At 39.9% G+C, this 25,485-nt stretch overlaps 2 protein-coding genes across 5 annotated transcripts in view; one reads left to right on the top strand and one right to left on the bottom strand.

Moving 5' to 3' along the window:
- The window catches only part of neurl1ab (neuralized E3 ubiquitin protein ligase 1Ab), a 28,990-nt gene extending 25,633 nt beyond the window's left edge, over window positions 1-3,357 (top strand). Inside the window, exon 6 of the mRNA XM_034152167.1 lies at window positions 77-3,357. Within this exon, the coding sequence (XP_034008058.1) occupies window positions 77-321 (245 nt within the window). The 3' untranslated portion in view covers window positions 322-3,357. The remainder of the gene's footprint in view (window positions 1-76) is intronic.
- A 3,453-nt stretch (window positions 3,358-6,810) lies between these two features.
- Window positions 6,811-25,485, bottom strand: part of sh3pxd2ab (SH3 and PX domains 2Ab) — a 43,849-nt gene continuing 25,174 nt past the window's right edge. For 2 of the 4 annotated variants that reach the window (XM_034152056.1, XM_034152057.1), the window contains exons 8-14: window positions 15,539-15,652; window positions 13,167-13,250; window positions 11,136-11,253; window positions 10,704-11,032; window positions 10,509-10,558; window positions 9,998-10,117; window positions 6,811-9,796 (exon numbers count right to left, since the gene is read on the bottom strand). In XM_034152056.1, the coding sequence (XP_034007947.1) occupies window positions 7,874-9,796; window positions 9,998-10,117; window positions 10,509-10,558; window positions 10,704-11,032; window positions 11,136-11,253; window positions 13,167-13,250; window positions 15,539-15,652 (2,738 nt within the window). In that variant the 3' untranslated portion in view covers window positions 6,811-7,873. The remainder of the gene's footprint in view (window positions 9,797-9,997; window positions 10,118-10,508; window positions 10,559-10,703; window positions 11,033-11,135; window positions 11,254-13,166; window positions 13,251-15,538; window positions 15,653-25,485) is intronic. The other 2 variants (XM_034152058.1, XM_034152059.1) reach the window with 1 other exon arrangement.

Below are 25,485 nucleotides of genomic sequence, written 5' to 3'. Positions count from 1 at the left end.
AGCCTATTTCAATTTCTTGTTCAATTATCTTTCCAAGTCACTCACAGATCTCAAATGTGTTGTCTCATCACCACAGGTACAACTCCAAGCTCTCCATTCTCCAGCCACCCAGAGTCCCCCACCTTCCCATCATGCTCTGGCTCGTGGAGCGACGAATGCACCATTTGCTACGAGAACGAGGTGGACACCGTACTCTACGCCTGCGGACACATGTGTCTCTGCTACGCCTGTGGCCTCAAACTCAAGAAGATGGCCAACGCATGCTGCCCCATCTGCAGGAGGACAATCAAAGATATCATCAAGACCTACCGGAGCACGTAGGCTAAGACTACAAGTCACATTGTCAGGTTCAAGAGGTTGTTTAAGCCATGCAAGACTTTGTAAAGACAGATGCAGCACAAGTGAATGCCCCGCTTCTTTAGGTGTGCAATCTGGCTCAGGTACTCTACAGCAGGACTCCTGCAAAATCCATCTTTAAAACATTTCATCTGTCAAATGAAGATCTTTGGAAATCTCACAGCTCCCATCTGTGATGTCTCAGTATCAGGATCCAGCTATGAAACTCATCATACAGTGACAAAAAGTATGTGCAACTGCAGGATCTGCAGATAGGGCCATGGCCTACTCATGTCGAGTGAATCTGTGCTTTGTGTGATTTGTTGAAGAGAAAGAGTAATCTGAAGAGGCATCTGCCCTACTTCCTGCAGACTAACGTTTCATTCTGCTGGTGATTGCATCACTGCTAGCTAATTTAAAAAAGGTAGTAAAATTGTCCATAGCAGCAGAAGAAATGAGAAGAATAAATATGTAGTTCCACCAGCTGCTTGTCAGAATGCATTCGGTCAAAAAGTGTTATTTAAGAGTAAGAATCAATGCTAATCTGAGCAGTATGATCAACATTGGTTTCATTTGACATTTCCTGAATACATTCAGACGCAAGTGGGGAATGGGTAAAAATTAAGAATTTTTCCTTGTAAAAACCTAGCAGTACATCTAAAATAAGCCATTTTTTTAATACTCAGAATATTCCCCTGCAATAAAACACAATGAAATGCCTAGGCCTAAAGGGTAAATAAATTAAGTGTTAGTCAGATATCTCACTGCCTGCTGTGCTTCTGTGAATTTCAGACAGGGCGAGATTCTGCGAAGGGTAGAAAAAAGTGTGAATGTTGTCACCATAGAAGGTCAAGCTCACGGTGAATGAGGATGTAAATCAGTGACGAGGGAGCGAGGTAGGAGAGAGGATGTTGTATGTTTGGGACGAAGACAGGGGAGGAAGGGCCACCTTTAGCTGTGTGTCTGCTCATCGTTTCAGTGCAAAGAAAGTGTTTGCTCTCTCAGGCACATCCCATACATCAGAGGTTTGTATGAAAGCCTGTAAAATGTGGGACTTGAATGAGTTGCATGTCCTGCTTCTTGGCGGCCTCAGTCAGCTAGCTAGTTGGACAAAAGTCATCCAAATAAACATTGGTGGGCAGGGAAGTATTTTTAAAATGCTGAACAAGCACATAAAGATGACAAACCAATCTCTTCATCATTGCAAGAAAGCCATGAAATCCCTCTGTAAAGTTACAGATGGCTTTGCATACTTCAGGTTACACACACTCCTTCATATGTATATTAAATCAAAACATAAATATTTTTCAGCAGTGACGCATTTCATTAAACCAAGTCATTAAGTGAAAAAACACACACGACTGCAGTCAGTGACAAGGCTTGTTATTGTAGCACGTTGTGAGGTTTGCATTTGCATATCAGTGTCTGAGTGCTGCTCTTAGTCTGTAAAAAGCAAACTCCAAGGACAATTTCACTCAAATAACTTCATGCATTATGTACTGCTTTGAATTGTGAAGAAATGCAAGCTATTTTCAGGTGTAATTTTGGTCTTGCTAAAACTTTACTCTTTTGGTAATTAGTAAGTGCTATTACGTTTTTGTTTTTCAAGGTGTTGAAGCTTTATTTTGCCGCTGTGGAGGGAAATGTTCTGTTGTATGACGTTTGAGTCACAGTCAAGTTTTCTTGTGTGCCTTAAAAGAGAAGTCTGGACACACATTGGGTCTGCTAGGCTCCTCCTTGTAAAAACAGGACGTTTATATTCATCTTAAAGTCGCTCTTACATGGTTTTAATGTCTCTGATGTGAGCAGGTTTCACCACAAAACATACAAAACAAACATTTCAGTGTGCTTAATATCAGTGTGTGAATTTATTCACTGCTATGAAATGTTGTATTATCGTTCCCTTTGTCACTGCATCGCATAATACTGGAATTTTGTCGTGCTTGAGAGATACTCCTTTTACGTTTCTACCTGTTTTTGTTTTACTTCCTGACCAAATATGACCTAGCAGAAATAAAACATTTGTGAAACATTTTTGATAGAAAAATAGTATTGATAAGTGTAATATTAACTGTACATTATGAGGTTTATTTATTCAGTCAACGCTACTATAAAGAAATGATCACTGTTTGTTTTACATGTATAGCTACAGTATACTGTCCAAAAAATAAGAAAATTGTTTATTTGAGTGTTGCATAGTTAATTACAGAACACATTATGCTCCCTGAAAGGCTCTGTTTGGCATTTTTGGGAAATATGTTTATTAATCGTCTGGTGAAGAATACAATCATTGAGGCCACTTTCAACTGGTATTATGTACATTTACTCACATTCGGTACAAGTACCTGAAAGTTACTTGAGTAATTCCAAATACTTCTACTCCCAGAAGGAAAATACTGTACATTTTATTTTTAGCTTAAACACAAATGCCCTGTAAAAGTTATAGCAATCGTATAAACTATAACAATATACCTGACAGAAGTACTTTATCTTTTGATACAGATGGGGAATAGATGGTTAACAAATCATTTAGCAGCTAAAGAGCCAGATATTCCCTCAAGTATTGCTGGAGACCAAAATCAGAGTCTGAAAATGAAGCCTATCATCTTTTTAGCTGACTATTTTCCAGAAAGCAGATAAGCAAACTCTACAAGATGTCAAGTGTTTCCTTGAATGCCATATACAAATGTGTGCTTTGAAAAAGGGAAATAAATTGTTTAAAGGTGGCATTGGTCCTACTTGTGCATATTTCAATGATATCTTGAATTTGTGTTGTAGGTTAAGCAGGCGTAGTTCCAATACAAACATCATTTTCCCAGCCTGCTTGTCAAATGTGACCAAATTGTTTTAAGCCTAAATAAAACAATAACAGCAAGTAAGTGAAGGAAGACATAGTGCATGGTGGACAAGATTATCAGCTCATAACTTTGGTTTCCTTGGCTTGGGATTTATAGTCGTTAGAAAATTATTCTTAAGGTGGTTTAATCATGTTCAGTTTGTTAAATAAAGGTTTAATTTGAATCACTGTCTTGATTCCTTATTTATTACATGACAAAACATTAAATCATCTGCTTATACAGAAGTCATTTAAGAAAAAAACATATCCCTATACTTATTTGGCTCGCATTGCAATAAAATGTTAAACCTGGCCATTTCCATTTCACAGCTACAGTCCTTTTATGTTTTATGCAGCTGGAAACAACTAAATCTGGCACAAAAGATAAGGAATGTATTAGTACCATTCCCTTTTCCCAGAGCATACATTATATAAATGGCTGATATAATGTCTTGTGCAAAAAATAAATTCAAATTTGAAAGCAATTTGAGGACAAAAAGCTGCCACTTTACACAATCACTCTCTACAGTAGTATAGCCTCTTGACTAACACCCTGCCTTATACTATATGAATAACAAAGGCAAGGGGCTTTTAGTAAACAGATATAACTCACAGAGAAACTGTTTAGAGTGGTGGTATGTAGACCTGGCCAGAGTGAAGCTCATCTGTTATTTACTACCCCGTGGGCCTGGCTCTAAAGCTGCACTCCAACAGGCACAAATACAACTATGACGTCCGGACATGAAACAGACAGTGGCTGCCGTTCGTGGCCAAGTGTTCTTAGAGGGGAGAGTAAAAACGCAGCCAGTATATGTGACAGTGACATGAATACGGTATATCTCACCGGTTTCTGTGTACACACAGACTTTCCACTCAGACCTCTCAGTGAACCTGGCTGTCGGCCTTCTGAAGGCTTAAGGGCTTGGCAGACTTGTTGGAGCAGTGTTATGGTATCTCTTCTGGACAGCTGTTTGGTCAAACGCACATGCCACCTATTATTACATTAATTAATACATTTGTATTCCAAAAAAGCACAACAATATTGATTTTGAATTTGAATTTGACATCAGTCAGTCAGGATTTTGAGTTTGCTCCTCTGTTGTAGCTAAGGCTTTAAGCTTTCAGTGTTCATTGTGATGTAAAATATTTTCCTCAGTGAGATTGGAAGCATTAAGGGACAGACTCTGAGGAGAAGTGCAATTATTTAAAGTACAACGTTGTTCTGAGTGCAAAATATCAATTGAGAGTTTTTGTTCTCACCCTTTTATAATGTAATTGCTGTGTTGATGCAGACAGAGTCTAAGGTTGCCATAGAGCAGTGAAGCTGAGTGCTGCTGCCCTCCAGAGGCCACAAAGAGCTCCAGCACTTTTGCAGAGGACAGAAAACCCTAAAAGAGAAGCACATCAGCAATGGTTTGATAATGACAACACTGGGGAGAGCTTACTTGCACGGTTCTTATTATATTTCCTGCATCAATTTGACAAAGTGCTCTTCACACAAGGTCTACTTACAACTTTGAGAGCCTTAAGTCACATCTTAATCAACTTGCCCAGCAGGTCAAGATAAAGAATAAACGTCCACACTCAGTATAAATTACACTTTGAACAACTTGTGACAGAATAATAGACAGAACACCATCAAATGTGAAGTCATAAGTCCTTCGGGGTATCTTTATCTCACCTGCAACATCTAGAATTTGCTTTTTCTCTTTTTTTAACTTCTGTGATTTATCCTTTGCAATAAACAAACTCTACACATGAGTACAACAAGCAAGAAAATACAGACAGCCAGCAGACAAACATGGTATAAAGATGATCAACGGGCATCCATAACTTAGTTCCAAGCCAGTGAGATATGAGATATGAGAACCCAATAGAGGAGACAGCCAGCGGGATGGACATATTTCACACTAAGTTCCTGTAGGCTGTAAATCTTATTATATTCACCAAATCCAATATATCAAAAGAGTATGCAGTGTCTCACTCTGGAAAACTGCATCAGGGTTTTGATTTGGTGTTTCTGTAATTATAGCTGAAGGCAATATTATAGGCTACAACTCCACACTGGTAACTTCAACTTTTGCTGTGTCAGTCTAAGCTAAATTAAGCAGCCCCAGTGACCACAGAATGAAAACCCTCTAAACCAAAGTCAGATGTTTCGGTTCTCCAGAGGAGGCCAATCAAAGTGAAATGCATCACTATGGCTCAGAGTGTTATGGGTAGGAAATAAAATGGATGACAGGCAACCAAGTGTGATCTAATGTATCTGCAGCATCCAGCTGATCAAACACTTAGGCTGTGATGCATATGCAAAGATGTGTTTTTATATTGGATATAAACACATTCTCTACCTTATATTTATTCCTAGGCAGAATGCTTTTAATGCAACACAACTGAGAGGCTTAATAATAATGGTGATTATGGCCTGTGATAAGTTTTCATTAAATTGTTTATTATACGCCACATTAATTTGCAATTAATTCACCAGATAATTAATCCCTTCTCATATGATGTTCGTAAACAGTGGCGGTGATTGCCATGCAAAATGCAACATGTGGAGCATTAAAATCAATTGAAATGGCTGTTTTTTTTACAATATCCACATCTTCTCTGTAAATCACCTGTCCTAGATACTCGCACATTTATTTATCTTTTAGTTTAATGACGGCTATAGACTTCACAAGAACAACCAACTTTCCTGCTAAAAACTCCCTCTTACAAACATGGACATGCATCTTAGCTTGTTGAACTAGCCACCAAACAAAGATTTACCTGGGGAAAATGCACAGCTAACCTCAGTTTGCAGCACAGAAACCGCATTTTGACTTACCAGCATGAGTGACTTTAGTCCAGTCAGCTGTTGTTGTGTTCCTTACTCCTCCTTACACAGACGGATTCAATGCCCACTAACTTGATACATCCATGCTAACAACACGCTGTCCGTCAATTACTTACTGACTGGCAGCCTTCCAACTGCTGTCAATCAAACATTGACACCGACACGCCTCCCCTTAAAAGGAATTTCTGATATTTCCTCAAATACCTGTCTTTCTTCCTTTTAAATAATGAAAAAGTACTTGCGCAAAATACGTTCACAATATCAGTGATAACGATGTCTTGCACTTGAAAGAGACAATTACGTTTCAGCTATTTCGTATTTTCTTACCAGATATGCATTTAGTTTGTGCTTTAATTTGTATTTGTTCAAACCCCAGAGGCTTTATAGCATTGGGAATACTTGAATGTATTTAACCGTGTTAATTTATTGTTTTGTGTATCATTGAATGTATGGATTTAATATGCTAAAGTGAGTGATAAACATGTTACACTTACGCTTCCCTGCCTATACAAATACAAATGCTAAAGAAACCTAAATATCACACATCAACTATATAAATAACTATTGTCAACTTGTCCCTTTTTAGAATGATATTTTTAAATATCATCTGGCTTTTATTTCATTCATACGAAACGTATTGCAACATCATGGCTGGTGTTGATGAAGGGGTATGTGAGATTGTCTTATGCAAGAGTAAATGTCAGAACAGTTTGGAAAACACTATAGGAGGCCCAAACCTGATGTGTGGGCGAACAGAAACTATGGGTGAAAAATGATTCAAGAGAAAAAAAGCAGGTACTTATGATTGTTAAAAAGTGCATTTATTGAATTCATTCTTTTGGCACTTCAATTATCATCATTGGTCACACAGTTAACATTAAACAAAAGTGAGCATCGCAGTACTTCTGCAGCTGAAGAGTTATGTAAAAATTACTGCCCAGCAGAAATTCAAAATGTTATTATTAAAAGAGCAGTTCTTAAGAATGTTTAAGCGGTTGTGATTTTTTTACGAGTACATTTCTTAAAATAATAATAATAATAAAATAAGTAATAATATGATTTTTAAGGAATGAATAAATATAATTTCAAATGACGTTTCAATTTGGACAAATAACCCCTAAAATGAAAGTAAGACATTTTAGGGGAGATCATCAGGAATTGAGAGTGTAAGATAATACTGTGATAGTCTGAGATGCTCACAAATTGTTTTGTTAGAACAATATAACACAATTAAATTGGATAAAATATTTCACATAAAAGGTGACATACAGTATAAGAAATATAAAAAAACATGCAAACAGACAGCACCATGGTGAGACTAACGAAAAGCAGCTTTGGCAACAACTGAGATTTTCTTTAAAGAAAGGAGGAGAAAAAGGTTAAACTTCAACAGCTCAAGGCATTGTCAGTATAATGAATTGTTTCAAACATGCAGTAAGCTTTAAATGCATAAAACGTTTTTTTTTTTTTAAATGACATCATAAACTTACAAAGAAGGGGTTCAAAGATTGGACACAAAATGATATCTTAGTTCAAGTTAAAGGTAACCACTGAAGAATATCATTCAATCATTCTTCCGCTCACTGGTGTTCTCTTTGGCTGCGTCACTAAGTCTCGATATATTGCTCCTAATGCAACGTCTCAGGTACTGTATCATGTAGACTCATTTTACCAGATGTCTCATTTCATTTCAAAGTCACAATTTGATCTGGCTGCTCATTTTGGCAAAAGGTACCGGAGTAAGATTTCAATCCTTACTTAAGGTCTTAGGGTTTGCTTCTTTTTCTTTTCACAAAACAAATGCATCAGTTGAGTAGTCTTTACACGCACGTTCAGAGTTCTGCCAGCTCCACACATGATTGCTAGGGCTTTTTCTCGAGGTAATTTGAGGGAACCCATCCTTTCCTAGGTCTGCCACTGTCCAGAATCTTGCAGTACCACCATCCATTGGGGTTTCTGTCAAGGACCTCCAGACTTGTCCCCTCAGGAAACCCCATGGTCTCCTCATCGCCATGATAATCTGCTATGGAGACAAACACCTCTTTGAGGTTGTTATGGATGATGTGGGGCTTTGGTTTAACGGTGGATACAGGGAAGGCATTCCTCGGAGAGCCAAGGCCAAGAGATTCAGAGCTACCATTAGCAGATCTGTTCCTTTGGGGTAGTGCTATGTTGTTTGGCGGCAAGTTGCGTGGCACAGTGCCGAAGGAGGCATTGCGTCGCACCGTAGGGCTGGCACGAGGGTGGTCTGTGGAGTTGAGGGACTCGTTTCGCCTGAGAGAGCCAACAGGGCTGGCACCGTCCCTGATCGGGGCCGAAATGAAGACGGACTGAGGTCTGACCACCTGCTGCTGTTTGGTACTATTCTGCTTCCGTGAACCAAACAAGCCGATGGGTTTTGAAAGGCCACCTGGAGGCTTGGATGGAATGGGTGGGGTGACCTTCTTAAGGTTTTGGTTTATGTTGTTCAACGCCTGCACCCTTTGTTCATTCTTCTCTAGGCTGTTGGACTTGCTGATGCTTCCAGGTTTAGTTGGGGTGCCATCAGATTCAGACCCTGCCATGTCATCTTGTTGCCTGACTGGCTCCAAGAAGTAAGTCGGGGCCCAACCCTCTGTGTCTCCCCAGCGGATATACCACCAGCCACTCTCCTGCTTCTCAAGCACTTCCACCTCCACATTAGCTGGGAAGCTGACCTCAGTCTCTTGGACCTTCTCATAGGGATTGGTTGTGCGATACAGGCTGCCACCTTCCAGATCAGAGTCTCCCCGGCTGCCTTTAGAGTAGATGGAGGAGAGATCGGACGTGCTCTGAGAAGAAAAGGAGTCCTCTGAGGAAATAACAGAAGCTGTCTCAGAGTCCTCACCCTTGGTTTTGGTGCCATTCTTCAGCTGACCTATTGGCCGCAGCTGTCTCCTCAAGGAACTGATGTCCATCTTCTCTGCACTGGAGGCCTTGGCTAGTTGTGGTTTAGGCCTCACCACTGGCTTTGGTTTGGAGGAAGACTTGATGGAAAAGGATGCCTTGCTTTCCTCTTGGTCTTTCTTAGTTCTAGACAGATCTGGGGTGGACTCAGGAGAGGCAGATTTAGGACTGGATGCCTCCTTAGCTTTGGGTGAAAATGGGCTCCCATTCAAGTCTATCTTAAGCTTGTGACCTGCAGATCTCCATCCCCCTGATGTCGGGTTTGCAGTCTTGCCAGTTTCTGACAAGACACTTGTCTTGGAGGAATTTGAGTCTCTGCTGCACTGCCGTTCAGGTGTCTCCCTGAAAGGCAGAAAGCCATCATTCTCATAGATACACTCTGCCTCCGCCTCCCCCTCTGCCTCGTGGCCATCTTCAAAGGAGTTGCACATCTTGAAGGATGCACTATGGAGTGACGATGCCGGAGAAGGCTTGGAGGACAAGTGGGATCCTTTCTCTGAGGATGTTTCCCCGTATTTTACATCCACCAAGGAACCTTCTCCCCTCAGAAACTCAAACTCAGACTCCATGTCCAGATCTCCAATGGCAGGTACATCATATTCTGGCTCTTCGTACACCAGCCTTCCTGGAGACACAGGGGACTCTGGAGCTTCAGATGCGGGGCTGCTGGGAGGTGCAGTCTCCGAGGAGTCTTGTTTTTTGACAGGCGGAGCTGGTGGTGGAACTTTTGGGCGGCACAGAGTGCTTGTTCTGCGATTCAGGTTGGGCTTTTTACGTTTGTCAATGTAGGAGCAGGGAGCCCAGCCTTCCTTTTCTCCGATATGGACGTACCACCAACCACCAGAATTCTTCTCAATAACCTGAAATACATATTCAAAAAAATGTTAAGCCTGCATTTAAAAGGCATTTTTATACATTTAAGATTTGTATTTTTTATTTTGATATTCTCTTAGAATCGAAGGGTTGTTGTAACTGAGCTATGATGAGAGCAATAATACAACAAGAAATACATATCGGTTTGCAAGTGTATGAAGGAAGTTAACATTGAAAAGAGTGCTTACCTCTGCTTTCTCTCCTCCATTGAAAGTGATACCATCAGATATACAGGACTGGAAATCTGCAATGGTGTAATACTCTGCTTCAACTGTAGGGGCCTCTGGTGGGGAGGGCAACTGAAATCCCTGAACACAAAATAAATCAACACTGTTAGTGGCACCATTAAATGAATCCAGTTTTTAGATACTTTTGCTATACTTGAGAATTTTAATTTCATGCTGCACTTCATTTAAGAGGGAAATATTGAGATATTGTATTTTTACTTCACTACATTTAACTGACAGTGACTACGTATTTTCAAGATTTTACATTTTAAAGCACAAGATAGGCTAAAGACCAGTTTAGACCTTCTTGACTTGTGGCCCCACAAAAGTAACAACAGTGTCTGAGTGAAGCCCCTTGTAACATTTAAAATGTCTACAGTTAAGTTGGACAGATTTCATCCTCACAACTTTCAGATGGTCAAATAAAACTTCATGGCAGAGTTAGCTTTTGAGAGGCTGCTCACACACTTACCAGGGTTGCGTCTCTTCTGGGAGGAGGTTTTTGCCTGAGAACTGGGGAACCTGTGAAACAAACAAAGGTAAAAAAGTACATGATTATTTGGTCACTTTTGAGAATAGACACTTATTAAGAATAAGATAAAAAAATTCATTTTAGTTAGAGTTATTTGTAATCTGTAACAGGCTAATTTCAAAATACACAATTTACCAATTTCCACCCTATGAGGAGCGATGCGAGCTATAGCCGGTGAGGCAGGCTCTGCTTTACTTTTTCCATCTAGTGGGATATTAACAGGGCTGGAGTCAGCACAAGGCATTGGGAGGCTGATCTCCTTCTTGGCCACTTGGGGGCTCTCTGGGACTCCTTCAATCTGCACATCTTTCTCACTCAAGGCTTTCTTGTTCAGCAGGTTACTAATCTCCATGATGTTTCCAATGATCTCCACAGGGCCGGTCACCGTCTTCTTGCGGGGAGAGAGATCATCCTTCATCTTCTTCAGGTATGAGGCTGGAGCCCAGCCCTCTTTATCCTGGTACCTAGTAAAGTACAGTAGGTTGATAGAGATAAATAAAATATTACATCCTCTATGTTTAATGGAAGATGTAAAAGAATATCTGAAGCCAGTGAGCAGACGTTTACCTGATAAACCACCACCCTTCCAGATTCTTCTGGATCACATCCACAATGACTCCTTTCTCGAAAGCAATTTCATCCTTGCCCTGGCTGGAGTAGGGCTGCACCGTCATATACTTCTCTTCTGCAAAAGCAATAGCAGAGAAGGACAATAAAGCTAAGATTTTGGGCTGTGAAAACAAAAGAACCATTGAAAAATTAAATAATAGTAATAAAACATAAGGATTAACAAATAAACAATGATAGATTGTGATTCATTGGCACATATGTTGCAATATGATACTTTTGATTTAATACAAACCGGAACGGTTCTGCTTTCTGGCCATTGGTTCAGCTGCCAGATGTGCGAGTAATATTATAATTCAGTGAAGTTTCACAGATGTGATGTACTGTATATTAGGTATTGTTTTGTTACGTTCTGCATAACAATTAATCAGTTGTGGTCAAATCAATTGTTAAGCCTAAATCATATTCATAATTGGCTCAACAGACGTTTCGCTTGGCCGACCCTAGTTCACATTTGTTCGCCTTCTTCCTCCATATTTTTTGAACTTCTTTAACAACACCTGCCCAATAAACTTCATAAAACTAGTACCAGAGTGTTGTCTCAAACACTTTAACATAACTAAATTCACTAGTGTTAAGGTATCACCAAAGGGAAATACAGCACATGGGGCCTGCTAATGTCCTAACAGTGTCCTTGGCCTCTTGACAGCGAGCATCTCCAAACTCAGCACATAATAGAAAGCAGAGGCTTCATGCTGGTTTATGCATTCCCATGAAGCCAAGGGGCAGAGCAGAGGCATCATTTCCTGTCATTACAGCAATTCCTTTCTAAATACAGGGAAAAGAGGTGTGTTCAAAAAGAAGAGGGGCACATAATAAAGCACTTTATATGCTGTCGTCCCAGTTGGTAAACAGGAAGCAACATTCTGGTGACAAATTATTCCATTTTCTCCACCCGTTTTCCGAGGTTGTGTTGGAGCTGTATGGGTGTTGGATTGTAAATCCCTTAACTTGCAAAAACTACAGAAGGCTCCCGGGTAAAGATATTTCCGTCTGCTTTATTTTCCTTTTGCCTGTTTCTTCCGGCCTCCTTGTGTCGGGGCTGGTAAAACGTTTGCCTCTCAACAACCTCTTCCAAACAATATCCAGCAGTGCAATAAAAGGAAACTCTGAATCAGATGTTATGTTAACCACAACATGCATCGCCTGCTTCAGTGTTTTGAATTATTCTTGTGGAGTCAGCAAAATATCTGTGTTTTTCTTTTTTTAGACAAAAAAAGCAGGATTACAGTGCTGGGGTGGAAACAGTTCTCTCTCTCAACTCCCGAGAGCAGAACCCACTGCCAAGCGTTAAGTTTGGGCTGAACTCAATAGCTTATCCTCACTCCACTGTCAGCAACCCAAATACATCTCCTGTGAAAAAAGCCCCTTAGCATTGTTAAGACAAACATCTGCAAGTCTGTGATTGAAAAGTTTTAACTTAATAAGTTTGAGATTAATAATGCTCTTTGTTTATCTGTCAATATGGTTGCTATCTGCATCACAGCAGGATACGTATGTTTGTACCACACTTTGGTACAATACAGATGTATTAAAAAATACAGCCACGCTTCATTTGCTCATAAAAAAATAATGCTCTAAAATGCAGAATAAGGCATTCCAAAGTCTATTACACAACTACTTTCAGATGACTGGGCAGTTGTTTTCTATGAATCTGGGAAGATTGGTTTTGGCACACAGTGCTTAATTATAATGAAAATGCTTACTTGAAGCACTTTTGTAACATAATTTGAGCTAAGCATCAATAATTGGTGTATATAAAGTTTAAACCTTTGCTTTCCAGGCTCATTTTATATTAAAGTCAGTTAGTGGTTAGTTTGGGTAGATGGCGGCTCACGATAAATGAACAAATATGTGCATGTAGACGGGTGGAGATGAATGTGATAAAAGACGATAAGACAGACAGACAGGGAGGAACAATAACGAGGGTGAGGGAGTGAGGGAGGTGATGCAGCATCTGTCTGAGTTCACCTCGGCTTTGCTGCCGGCTGATGACACCCCCCAACGTCCATCTCCGGTCCAGCCTCTTCAGATGAGCCTTATGCCGCTTAGTAACTGACAGACACACATGGTGACCAGACGACGACCACAAACAAACAAACATTGGAGACATGAAGACCAAGCACAAATGTTAACCAAACACACACAACACACAGAGGACATGGAGCCTCATTATTAGCTACATGGAGGACATGAAAACAAGACCACAAGCAAAACAGGGTGGACAGTTAGAGTGGATGGATGGAGGTTACAGAGGAAGTGTTAAAACAAAGACATCTTCTGTGTGGCTTGTAATTAGGACGTTGTTAGCATAGTTTTCCCATCCTGTTGTGCTAGAGCATCTGGGACACACATTGCTGCAGAAAGAATGCCATCCAATTAATAATGCAGCTGAGAGGGCCGCAGGTTGGAGCTGTGTGCTCAGGATTATCTTCTTTTGGCAATGCTTATGAAAAGGTAAAACTTCAAAATGTGTGCAAACTGCAGTCTTGTGTGTCATTTTCCTAAATGATAACGGAAGTAGTTTGGGAATAGTTAAAGAAAAGAGACATAGCTCAAACTTTCTATAACAATATCAAGTTGACCATAAATGTAATTTTAGGGAACATTATACTTAATTGTTGGGTCTTTTAGCTTAATGTTTACAGTGGTGCTAAGAAACAGCTAGCATGGTTTTGTCCATATGCAACTTTAGATCTCAAAAATATGTTATATCTTATTTGTTTAGATAAAAAAAATGGCATATACTGTACTATTGACAATCAATCAAAGTCTAACTATTCATTTGGGCAATATATATATATATATATATATTTGTTTGTGGCCAAAACAAGGGGGAGACGGTATATATTTACTTCCATCAGTGGATAAACTTACATCTCATGCTGCCTGAACTTTCAACATGTCTCTTTGTTATTTTTTCTAAATAAGCAAGAATATGTTGAGGGTTTCTGCAACAATGCAATGGCACAGGCTGATGAAGACCACAGGCCTGACAAAGAGATGCTTTATGAGTTGATTGCCATTCCAATGACTGACGAGACACATAATCACTAATTACATTGACAGATTGTCCTCCACAAAAACCCCCTGGCAGCTAACTCCAGCTATCTCTAACAGAGCAGATAAGAGTATTTGGTGTGTGGTCATACATTTGTGGTAGGCGTATACTGTATGTGGAAATCTTCTGATAAATCTGTACTCTGTAAGCCTAAATTGGGAGAAATGTAAACATATTTAACAGATTGTGAAACAGTACCACTGTTTAGCCTGATGTATTCCCTCTCAGCCTCCACCCTTGAGTCACAAGATATACAACACCGAGGGGATCCTGGGTCGCATTGTTACGCAGTACAGCAATTGTAAAACAGTAGATGTTTTTTGGCCACAGTGCTGGAAAATCTTGATGTTTTTTTGGAAGTGCAATTCGCAGCTTAATTATTTCCGTGCCTGCAGTTTGTTTGGTTTTCTCCAACACAATCCTGCATTCATCTTAAACAAGCTGCAGTTGCTGCTCTACCTGTCAAAGCCTTTAAAGTCTGAGGATCTGACACGAATTGAGCTTGATTGCTCTGCAATTAAAATGTTTTCCCCACTAATATAAAAAATGCCTGAAGAAGGACACTATGGGTTAGTAAGAGTCTCCGACAGGCCTATCAGGATGATTGCACGATTGGACACATTAGAGTCTGGCAAACCAATCTCTACATAGGCGTGTTTCTTATCAGAGTTTTGGATCCCTCTCTGACTCAAGTAAGCTCCAAAATGTGTGTCAACAGTGTTCTACTGTACTGCAACGTGTCTGCATTTCACAATGATATGCACAAACAGCATGAAATAACAAAATTCACATGGGAATTTGTTTTTGATTTACCATAACCATAATTTTGGCATGTCTTATTGAGTATTTTCATGTTCTATCCCTTATTGCTGATTGAAACACATGCCTCTTTCATGAAGTCACACCATGGTGGTAGTATCATCAAATATTGCTCTGCATCTTTACTCTACAGTGCATTACTGTGCAGCACATCACTTCAGTGGCTGTGGTCTGGTCTCTACTGGCAATCCTCCTCGCTGTTTACCCAGACCTGAATCTAAACTCTGTCCAAGCGTGCTTATGATGGCAGGCAGACAGAGAGAGAGGTGTTCACACCGGCGGCGTCAGACGTTAGCGTAGGCCGGCAGTGGTGAAGCCGGGACGAGTTTGCTCCATTCCGTCACGTATCAAAGACTAAAGGCTTAGAGCAGAGGTTGTGTCTGTGTGTGTGTGAATATAACAGAGTGTGTGAGGTTGTGTGTGTGTGTGTGTGGGTGGGCAGAGGAAGCAGACAGTGACTTACCTTCCCCAGCTTTGGAGGCGCCCAGCTCCAAGTCATCCCGTGTGCCGCTGTGGGAGTGGAGATAGGTAGCAGGGACCCAACCCTGCTCCTCTGCTGTGCTGACGAACCACCAACCTGAGGAGACATACAGAGGCTGAACATCACCAGGACTATTTACAGAAGGGCTTCAACCTACTTTGATAAATATTGATAAATCTGCTGATTATTTTATAAATGTGTTCATACGTCAGAAAATAGTGGAAGATGTCCATGCCGTTGTTTTTAAGTCAAAGATGATGTCTTGAAATGTCTTGTTTTGTCAGACCAAACCCAAAAGATATTCAGTTTAATATGATATAAAACTGAAAATATATACACACATACATATTTGAGGAACTGGAATCAGCATTTTCTGCAATAAATTAATTAAATCCATTTGGCTTTAAGTTTTTTTTGTTCTATTGTTCAACTAAAATGTATGGTTCAGCTTAGTAAAAAGGTTCATAGTGTGCAGGATGTTAAACAGATATTTCACACAATGCATCAAATAGCAAGATAAGAGGAATTTCTTTTTACACATGAATTTGGCCCGAAATGAAACGATTCTTTCCCAACAAATTCACATAACAAACCTCTACATCATGGATGATATCTGGTGATGTTACCAAAGGTCTAGCCTGGCTTATATCTCCCGTCAAATTTTTTTTTTTTAATTTAGTTATTGACCCCTGATATGATCAGATTTCTGAAATCCCTTTGATGAACTACAAATGGAAATGAACATGAGGAAGTAAATTGTATTGTGCACTTGAATTAGAATCAGAGCCAAGAACATCAGAGGAAACACCGCCTGGCTGCGGTTCCATTCGTGATGAGGTCTTGTTCAACCTGCGTTTCATCAGGATCACTCATGATTTAAGTGGGCAGGACATTTCTGAAGTGCTGTTTCTGGCCAAAATATTCATATGCAATGTTGCAACTAATTTGACTTTAATCCTCTGGGAATGACAGCATTGCTCCAACAACTGCATTATGACAAATGGCTCAGCTGTAAAAGGTGCAGATACAAAGTACACTTTCAAAAATCTGATCCCAATAATGTGAGTGGAGTACAGATATCCTTTTTGTTAGATAAAATGTGCTGTATAGGTCCTTGTGTATACATTGAGAGCCCATTAAATTCATTATTTCAACATATACATTCACTCTAAACGTATAAGTACAGGTCCGTTCTTAACAGAAAGCCAATGTGACAAAGCTGGCACAAAAACTGTCTGGTGTGTCATGCCACACATACGCTATTTGTTGTGGTAACGGGAATACAATATGGCTGACAGCTGTCTGGATAACCCATAAAGAGGATAGGGGGCTTCCATCACACTTTCACAGCTGGCCCTAACATCCAGTGCACATTTTTCCTACATAAATGGTGGGTTACGACGTAATTTAGTTGCACACAATTAACAAGGTGGAGCAGAATCTAGTATGATTGGCAGGAACATAGAAAATATGTATTACTCAATTAATAATATGGTGAAATAATAAAATTATAGGATGCCAACATGGAAATGCAAAAAAACAAGCAAAGAAATGTTAGACCATTATGTTGGACAATTATGACTCATCTGCATTTAGTTTAATAACATGTAATTACTTAATTGTGCAGTCATTCATCATAATTAGACATATGGCAATTAAATGTTGCTATAACTTAATATTAAAGATGTTTTTACTGGAGTTTGAGGTAGACAGGAAAGTACAAAGTGTTTCAATCTATTTTGTTGGATCTGCTTTATGTGGAGTCATTATTTTTTGTTTAAGTCAGAGAATTTGAGAAATGACAAATCCCAAAGAGTGGAGATTCTGCCAACTCTGAACAACTTCTCAGCTGGTATGAGACATCATGTTTTTTTCTGTAATGTATTGGTCTTTGCAAGAATGCCCATGGTATTTGTGTAAGGTCGTTTTTCTCAGGCGGTTTCATACTGTAGTTGAACACATTTCTGATGACTAAAATAATTCAATGTGTCCACCAAATGTTTCTGGAATCTAGAGGCGCAAGAGCTATCCTGCTGACGGTCCAAATTACTTCCTCAGTGGAGGAAATAACAAAGAAAATCTTTCCAGACCTTTCTGTAACTTACGCATGCAATCTCTGTGATTCATATGACGGATTCAATATTTAATTGACTAAATAGTTCAGCTACACGACAAAATAATCAGTTGCATAGTGGGGGTGTTTTGGGTGGATCCTGAGGGAAGGATGCTTTTAGTGCCTGGCACTGTGAGACATGCTGGCTAGGGCTCAGGTATGCAACACGCCATGTAATGTGCTCAGTCTTTGCTGTGGCTTGAATAAAACCTCATGCCAATACATCAGGAAAAAATAAAACGTTGTGTACAATATTCACAACCCCTTAAATAGACTTCCTCTTTCCATAGTGGAGCTAAAATGTTGTGAGAAGATTCAATTAGTGTCACCTCCGCCAAGAAGGTGATGTTCTTGGTTTGTTTTGGTTGTCAGCACCATCACAGAGAAACTACTACTTTTCATAAAACCTGGTGGAAGAGTTTAGTATGGGCAAAGGAAGAAGACATAAAAATGTGGAGCTGATCCGAATAATGGGGTGTATATGTGTAATATTTTTCATTTATGGAAACAGCCTGGAAAAGACCATAAGTGTATTTACTACAGTATATCTCACTGGGTCACTGAGAACATTTAAATGCATGTTAAGTGTTAAATGAACGGCAAAGGGCAACACTTGCTACATTAATAGTTAATTAAATTAAACTGGCTATTATAAAGAAAGGTCAAATTGGCAGGAGTAAAAAGACGTGTCAGCCCAGTGAAGGAAAAACCTTACATTTGCAAATTGCCATTTTCCCACTGACTTGCCTGCTTAGGGGAAATGTCATTCTCACCTCAGCAAACCGACACTTACAGAAATGTAAGCAGTGGCATGAGAATAAGGTGTAGAAATGTACTTTAATTGAGAGAACTTGGCTGTGAGTCTGACTATATACATACGCAGCAAAGACACATTGCCATGTTAAAAGCCTGAGTAAATAAATTCTGTTATTGATGGCTAGGGCTGTCTTGCCTGTATTTCTCAACCATCCTCCATATGGCAGGTGCTTAGGCTGAGTTCACTGAACCTCAAAAGAAGCAATAAAAGTCCTTTTAAAAAACGCACACACATTACGCAAGTGCCGATTTCCTGGTCGTTGCAGGTTTATATCATGCAGGTTGCAATTATGTAAAGTGTAGAAAAAAACACTTCTAAATGAGAAACCTGCTCCATATCTTTCATCGCATGTATTCATTCACAGTGTTTGCACTACACACCTGCAAATAACCAGCTCCATAAATCCTTGTACAGCCAATGCAAAATTAAATTGTGCTGAAACCATGTGGTGGATATGAACTATGATTTAAAGTGAAACTCACATATGGTCGTCACATATTGTATCCTTTTATTGTGATAATTCTTGTGGCATATTTCTCCATTAAGGCTGGGAGGGGAACACGATTCCTGAAGATTGGATAATGTCAACCCAGGGTTATCGTTTGTACATTCTTCATGATGACACCTTAAACTGAGGTCATAACAAAAGAAACCGCTGTTTTTTGGGTCTCCTGTTGCCAAGACATCAATTTTACTCAAAGTTAAAAGGTTAAAAGTGAAGCTCCTGTGAGGTTTGAGACTAAAGTTTTGGAATCAGATGATGAAAGACCAAATGGCAGATAATGGAAATACGATTAGGAGAAGAACGTGTTTTTTCTTCCTTGAATCCGGATGGCAGGGATTATCTGTACAGATGTGGGAGGAACAAAGATGAAGGAAGCATACCTTATGTCTAGAATTATGTGCGTGGGTTTGTCGAATAGAGAGAGCAGACTTATGTTAAATGGAAAGCTATATCTATGTCTTTATCTGTGCCTTTTTATCATTTATTTCAGTTTTTTAGTCTTCATCCCAACCTGCTTTTCCTCATGTCTCACTGCCTTGCTACTCACATAAGGAAAAGGAAAATTCTTGGAAAGCTTCGGCACAGTTTAAACCGCAAAGGAAAAAAAGAACATGCTGACTGGCAACACAAATAGCTAAACATTATTCAATCGTACGAATAAAGCTACTCAGTAAAAAAAAAACCTTTGAGCAGAGTTTAGTTTCGTAACCTCGACAGATAGGGGGTCAGTGGTTGCATAAGACAATAGCTGAACCCACAACTCTCTGGTGGAGATGTCATATAACACCATCACATCATAGTATCGAGACCACAGACATCAACATCAAATGTCAAAGCCTCGGAAAGGAAAAAGTCAAACGTTTTTTCTTGAAAACACTGTTGTATTTTTGTTTCAAGGACATCAGGAAAAACGGAATGTTTAATGTAGAGCTGAGGGCGAATTGTAACTAAGTTTATGCCTCAGTAGCCTGCTGTGAGCTGCAAAAACTCTGGTCGTATCAATTTAAGTACGTGCTTTATTCCAATAATTTCTGTAATAAAAAAACGAAAACGATGATGTCAGCCTTATTTCGCCAGCATGAAACATAAAGATCCCGTTTTTAAAGCAAAAATGTCTTTCTTGAGGAGAAAGCCTGCATCAGAACCTCTGGAGTTAATTTTATATCTTGTAATTCCCTGTAATCTCCGATGATTGCGTGGCAACTCGGCACACAGAACCCAAATTGGCATACTTAAAGTTTGATCGAGGCGAGGGCTGTCACTGTTTAGATATTTTTACAACACTATTATTGAGGACAAAATAATTCACAATAATGATTCTGTTGTGATGATGGTAGAACATTTGAAAAAAAAATATATAATAATATCGTCCGTCAAATTAATCTTTAACTTTGTGTGTTTTGTCTCGTTTTGGCAAATGCATTACACCTGAAGTGTAGGAAGTTGGACAGAGCCCGTAACCATAACCATACAAAAGCATGATTACAGAGGTGCTAGATTATTTACAAAATATTATCATTGTGTATTATTAAGATGAAATCAATATTCAAGTTTTTGAATATTATGGTAATCGTCATTACCGGTATCTGATGACTAACACTTGAGGTTATACGGACATAGAGGGCTAGTACTGTAGGTGTATTTTGTTAGTCGGACGGATTAAGGCTAGCTGTTTCCTACTGTTTCCATTTGTTTGTGCTAAGCTAAGCTAATCGACTCCTGGCTGTGGCTTCATGTTAAATTCACATTTACCTCTCCACCAGAAAGAGAAAAAGCACACTTCCAGAAAAATGTTACTGATTGCAAAGCTTTTCAAAATGGATTGTTTCTTAAAATGAAGACAAATCAATGTTTGTTATTTCAAATGAAGATTTTGCAGAACTTTGACAATGCCAGATGGTAAAATGCAACTGAGATATTCCTGCAGCCAAGAAAGTAAAACTTTGATGCAGTTGTCTCTCTGAACTTATATTCTTTCCATTGTACAGACATAGAAAGAGAGCGAGCAGCATTTCTGAGCTCTGTGTCTCTCATACAGTATCTGCCATCTGGAAACTCTATCAGCTTTAAGACCTGGGTTTCATTTTTACAGTAATCAACAACAGATTCTCAGCTGCAACAAGAAACTAGATTTATGTCATTTCGGGGTTTTCCTAAGGTGACTGGATGACCTATAAAACAAAACCGCAATCTTTGTATACAATCAATCACCTAAGAAATAGCATATAACACAATGTGACATTAGAATGCTCTACTCAACCCGACAAATGCATCATTTAGACAAATTGACCTGGAGTAACTCTCACCAAGGATTTCTACACTATCTATCTATCTAGCATGAGAACCACAGATTCAGCTGCACAAGGAGGCTTTTTTTCACGACCTGAAATGATGAGGAATGCAATGGCTCAGCAGTCCTGCAGATATCTGACACCACTGTTGAGTAGAGTAGGAGAAAAAACCCATTCATTTCCAGCTTCTGTATTCATTAACAGTGGATTCAGTATCAGAGCACGGGGGGAAGGTATTCAGCCCAATATACACACGTTTCCAGTTTTCATAAAACACTGGGTTTCAATTACCTGGGAGTCTATGGTAAGAGGGAAGGGCGGAAAAGAAACGGCACAACTCGACTTTCAAGAGCTTGTGTTGACCTAAGGAACAACCTTCTCTCCCTCCCAGCCTCTGAAAGGATCCCCTCATGGTCTCAACTAAAGCTGTGTGCTCTCCAGGCTCCACTGATTTGGAGACACAGCAGTCCTTGAGTTTCTGAAAGACCACCGTTTAAAATACTGGTTTAACTCAATGGTCAATTCTTGAGTGAGACAGAGGCACCTTTTTGGCTGCAGTCGGATTTCTGTGCGCTATTATTACCACTATTCGTACTCTTAAATACTGTTATTGCTCCTGTTATACAACTCATCTGCTTGTATGCAGCAGCAGTAGAAGTCTTGAAGAGCTAAAAAACGCAATTTACAAACCTCCCATTTAAGTTTCCGTATCTAAAAATACAGGATAAGGTTAATTCCTTGAAATGGTAATTAGTTCTTCCTATGGTAAGCTGAAAGAATGTGGTAGATGGGGATCACTATGAGTGGATGATGTGGTTTCCATCTGTTGCTGAAGGTTTTTTTACTTAAAAAAGACTTTTAACACTTGGAAAGTTTTCTGTATCATGTCTTCGGTGGTTCACTGACAAGAATTATAGGGTTTTTCGTCTTTTGTACAAGGAAACATGTTCTTGCTGAAACTGCACATACCATTCTGCATAAACTGAGGGTTTGAGAACGAACAGTACTAGATGTTCAGAGCTGACCTTGCCCTTTATCCTCCTGTATCAGAGAACATTTGGAAAGGACAGTAATACATTCAGCTGTCAGACTTGCAAGAACTACTGTTGCTGAAAAAAGTTATTTCCATTCTCTCATTAACTCGCTGAATATTATGGCAACACGCCTTGTTGTGCCTTTATCTAGGTACAAAGGAAAGTCATCTGTAACTAATAAAGTGTTATATGAGGGCCTAGCATTGTATCCCAGGAGGAACAATACATCATGTAAACTGCGAGCTACATTTATTACATTTTCCAAGGTTATGTCTTCCATAGTTGTTGTTGTCCATGCATTATAGCTCAAACATTAATCTACAGTCTACAAGCAGCTCTGTAGGGCTGTATTTAGACATAGCAGTACTTTGCACTAGCGCGGCTAAAAACAATTCAAATAAGTTAAATAATCTGATTGCCATAAAAATAAATTCCATGAACTCAGTAGTAGTGATCTGGATTTGGAACTTTTGCCATGACAAGTGTAAGTCTGTGCTCTTGGAGTAAAGTCAAAAAGAGCCTGCCTCTCTGAACATCGAGCTCCAGCTGAGCTGTAAGCCCTGAGATCATCTTGCATCCAGCCTGAAGACGGAGAGCGCAGACATTACTGTACTGGTGGGTACTTTTTTTCCATGTGAAGTTAAAGAAGACATCCTGCACATCCATCATGCCACGCTGAGGGCCAGACCTGCTTAATCTGCCAGTATTTGACTCAAGCAATCTCTAAGGGACTTCAGCCAGGAAGTCAAACATCTCCTGCAGGATACCGCTGTTCCCTTCCAACTTCTCCATGGCTCACATTCATCAAACTTGAAATCCTTTGTGTTTGTGAGGACGAAAAGGCCTATTTTATATAGATATGTTTACTGTGACTCTTCGGGCTCTTCTTGAAATTCTACCTACTCCTCCCTGCTTAATTAAGCTGGGTGGAGCAGCATATAGTCAATACATACTGTACATGGGTGGTGCCAGAGGGTCTTTGGGGAACTGAAGGGACTGACGGATGTGAGCCGGCCTCCCAAAAACAGACTGGCATTCCTGGAGTTGATTTGGCAGATTGTAATTCATAGAGGCTGATGCAGACTTGGAAAGGAGACAAGTTTAACCCTGACTGGGCGCAGTGTGGCTAACGCTGCCCTTGAGGTGCAGGCAAACCAGCTGCAATAAGTGCAATATTTCCAGAAGTGACTGCAAATTATTTTTCCTTTCCTACATGCTACTCCATTAACGGGCAAAGTTTAAACCGCTGAATACATCCGAGCATTCGAACTGACCGACAAGGCTGCTAGCTTAGCGTTGGTTAACATCTCTCCAATACAGTGTAAACTGAGGAGGCATCCTGGAGGATCCATTAAGCCATTATAATGAACCAACCTTTCTGAACCACTAACTTTGGCAGGAAATGGCTTTTTCCATTTTCTCCCAGAGTTTCTCCCTGCACTACTCTCTCCTCCTGAGCCAGCATTTCCCCCTGGCAAACTCTCATAAAATAGACAAATAAAATAGCTGCATAGGGAATAATGGCAGAATAAATTGGTTCAACAACACTATATTGTTATGCCTTTATATTTGGCTACTTTATATTAATCCATGCATTTATTTATATCAGTTTTTGCAGAAAGTAGTTCCTGTTTTTCTTTGTTTTTAGAGTATCATTCCAAAAAACCTGAATGCTACAACTAAACATCAAGCAATCATAGGTATACCCTGTTGATTGACAGCATACTGCACCATACCAAACACTAACAAAATCAATACAAAAACGGTACTATCTGAAACAAAGGCAAAGACACAAACTGTATCGTTGAGCCACTGCAATGGAAAATACTGCCTTGAACAGCAGGCTGGAAAAGTGGAGAAAGCTGAGCTCTCTTATAGGTTTGACCTAGATTCACTGCCCTGTTGAAGGCATATATTATCTAATCCAAGGTAAGGAAAAGTCGATAACTGCCCTGGGCTGCAGTCACAGCCAACATCTATGGTACAGTAGCTTTAACAGCAGGACTTCTGTTGAGGGACTAGGGCAAAAATAATACAGAGCTTTAGTTTTTCCTTTTTACTGTAGATCTGTCAGTGTTATACTCTCATACACTCACACCTTTTCTGCAAAAAACAGCCAGACTTAGACGGCAACATGACAGCATACAGATATTTTCCACTCACTGCATTCAAAAACTCTGCAGGGGGAACCCATGCTGCTTTGAATGTACTTTAAGCTTTAAAGGAAAATATGTGACTAGCTGGAAGCTCAATAAAAATCCATTCAATCCTTTTATCATTACAAATGTAAAAGAAACCTTTTAACGCCTATAACGCAACATATTCACTCTGTAACTCACAGACCAATCTGTCAGAAACTATTAAAGGGTTTTGTACTTATCCTGCAAGGGAATGAATGCTAAATCAAATGGGCTCTGAAATCTTCTTAGCACACACCTGGTCTTGTTTGTATTGGCAAAGGGAGATGGAGGGATGTCCCCCAGCCAAATCGAGCAGATTTAGTCGACTTCCATTGCAGGAGGTGTTGAGATTTCCATTAAATGCTAGCTGTGCTGCTGGAAACAGTCTCCAAAGCAAGATGTAGGGCTGGGTGGGGGGGGGGGGGGGGTATTTAGCTCAGATCTCTGTGAAAGTGTCCGTCAGTGTATAATAAAACTGTCAAATAGCCTTAGGATGTGTTTTAAGGAGCTTGGACTCTTCTGTTTTGCTTTCTAGAAACTCCTGACAATTCCAACTGAGCCAGAGATGAATGAATGAGCTGAGTGAGAGATGCAACTAAATATAGCCTTTCCATCAGAGAAGAGGATGACACAAGGCAATAATAACATTGAAACTAAGCTACGGTAATAACACGAAAGCCTGGAAAATCATAAATCTGCAATGAGACCATTGAAGTGCATGAGTTTCACATTCTGCATGCATCATCAACACACACATCAACCACCATAACTTTGCACATAGGCCAACTGAAATGCAAAAGTGAAGGGGCCTCTACTTAAAAGCGCAGCACCATGCAGTTTGACTTCATGGAGGAAAGCTCTCATATAAGGCCCCCCGATAAAAGGACTTCAAGGTGTTGGAATATCCGCCTCACTGTGGCTCCCCATTGGGTTGAAATCCTACTGGAGCAGGGAGTGAAAACAAATACATGAACCCGAAGGCGGGACAC

Source organism: Trematomus bernacchii, unplaced genomic scaffold (assembly GCF_902827165.1).
Source record: "Trematomus bernacchii unplaced genomic scaffold, fTreBer1.1, whole genome shotgun sequence".
NCBI lineage: Eukaryota > Metazoa > Chordata > Actinopteri > Perciformes > Nototheniidae > Trematomus > Trematomus bernacchii.
The sequence above is the reverse complement of the archived record's forward strand: the minus strand, read 5'-3'. Positions and strand labels throughout refer to the sequence as shown.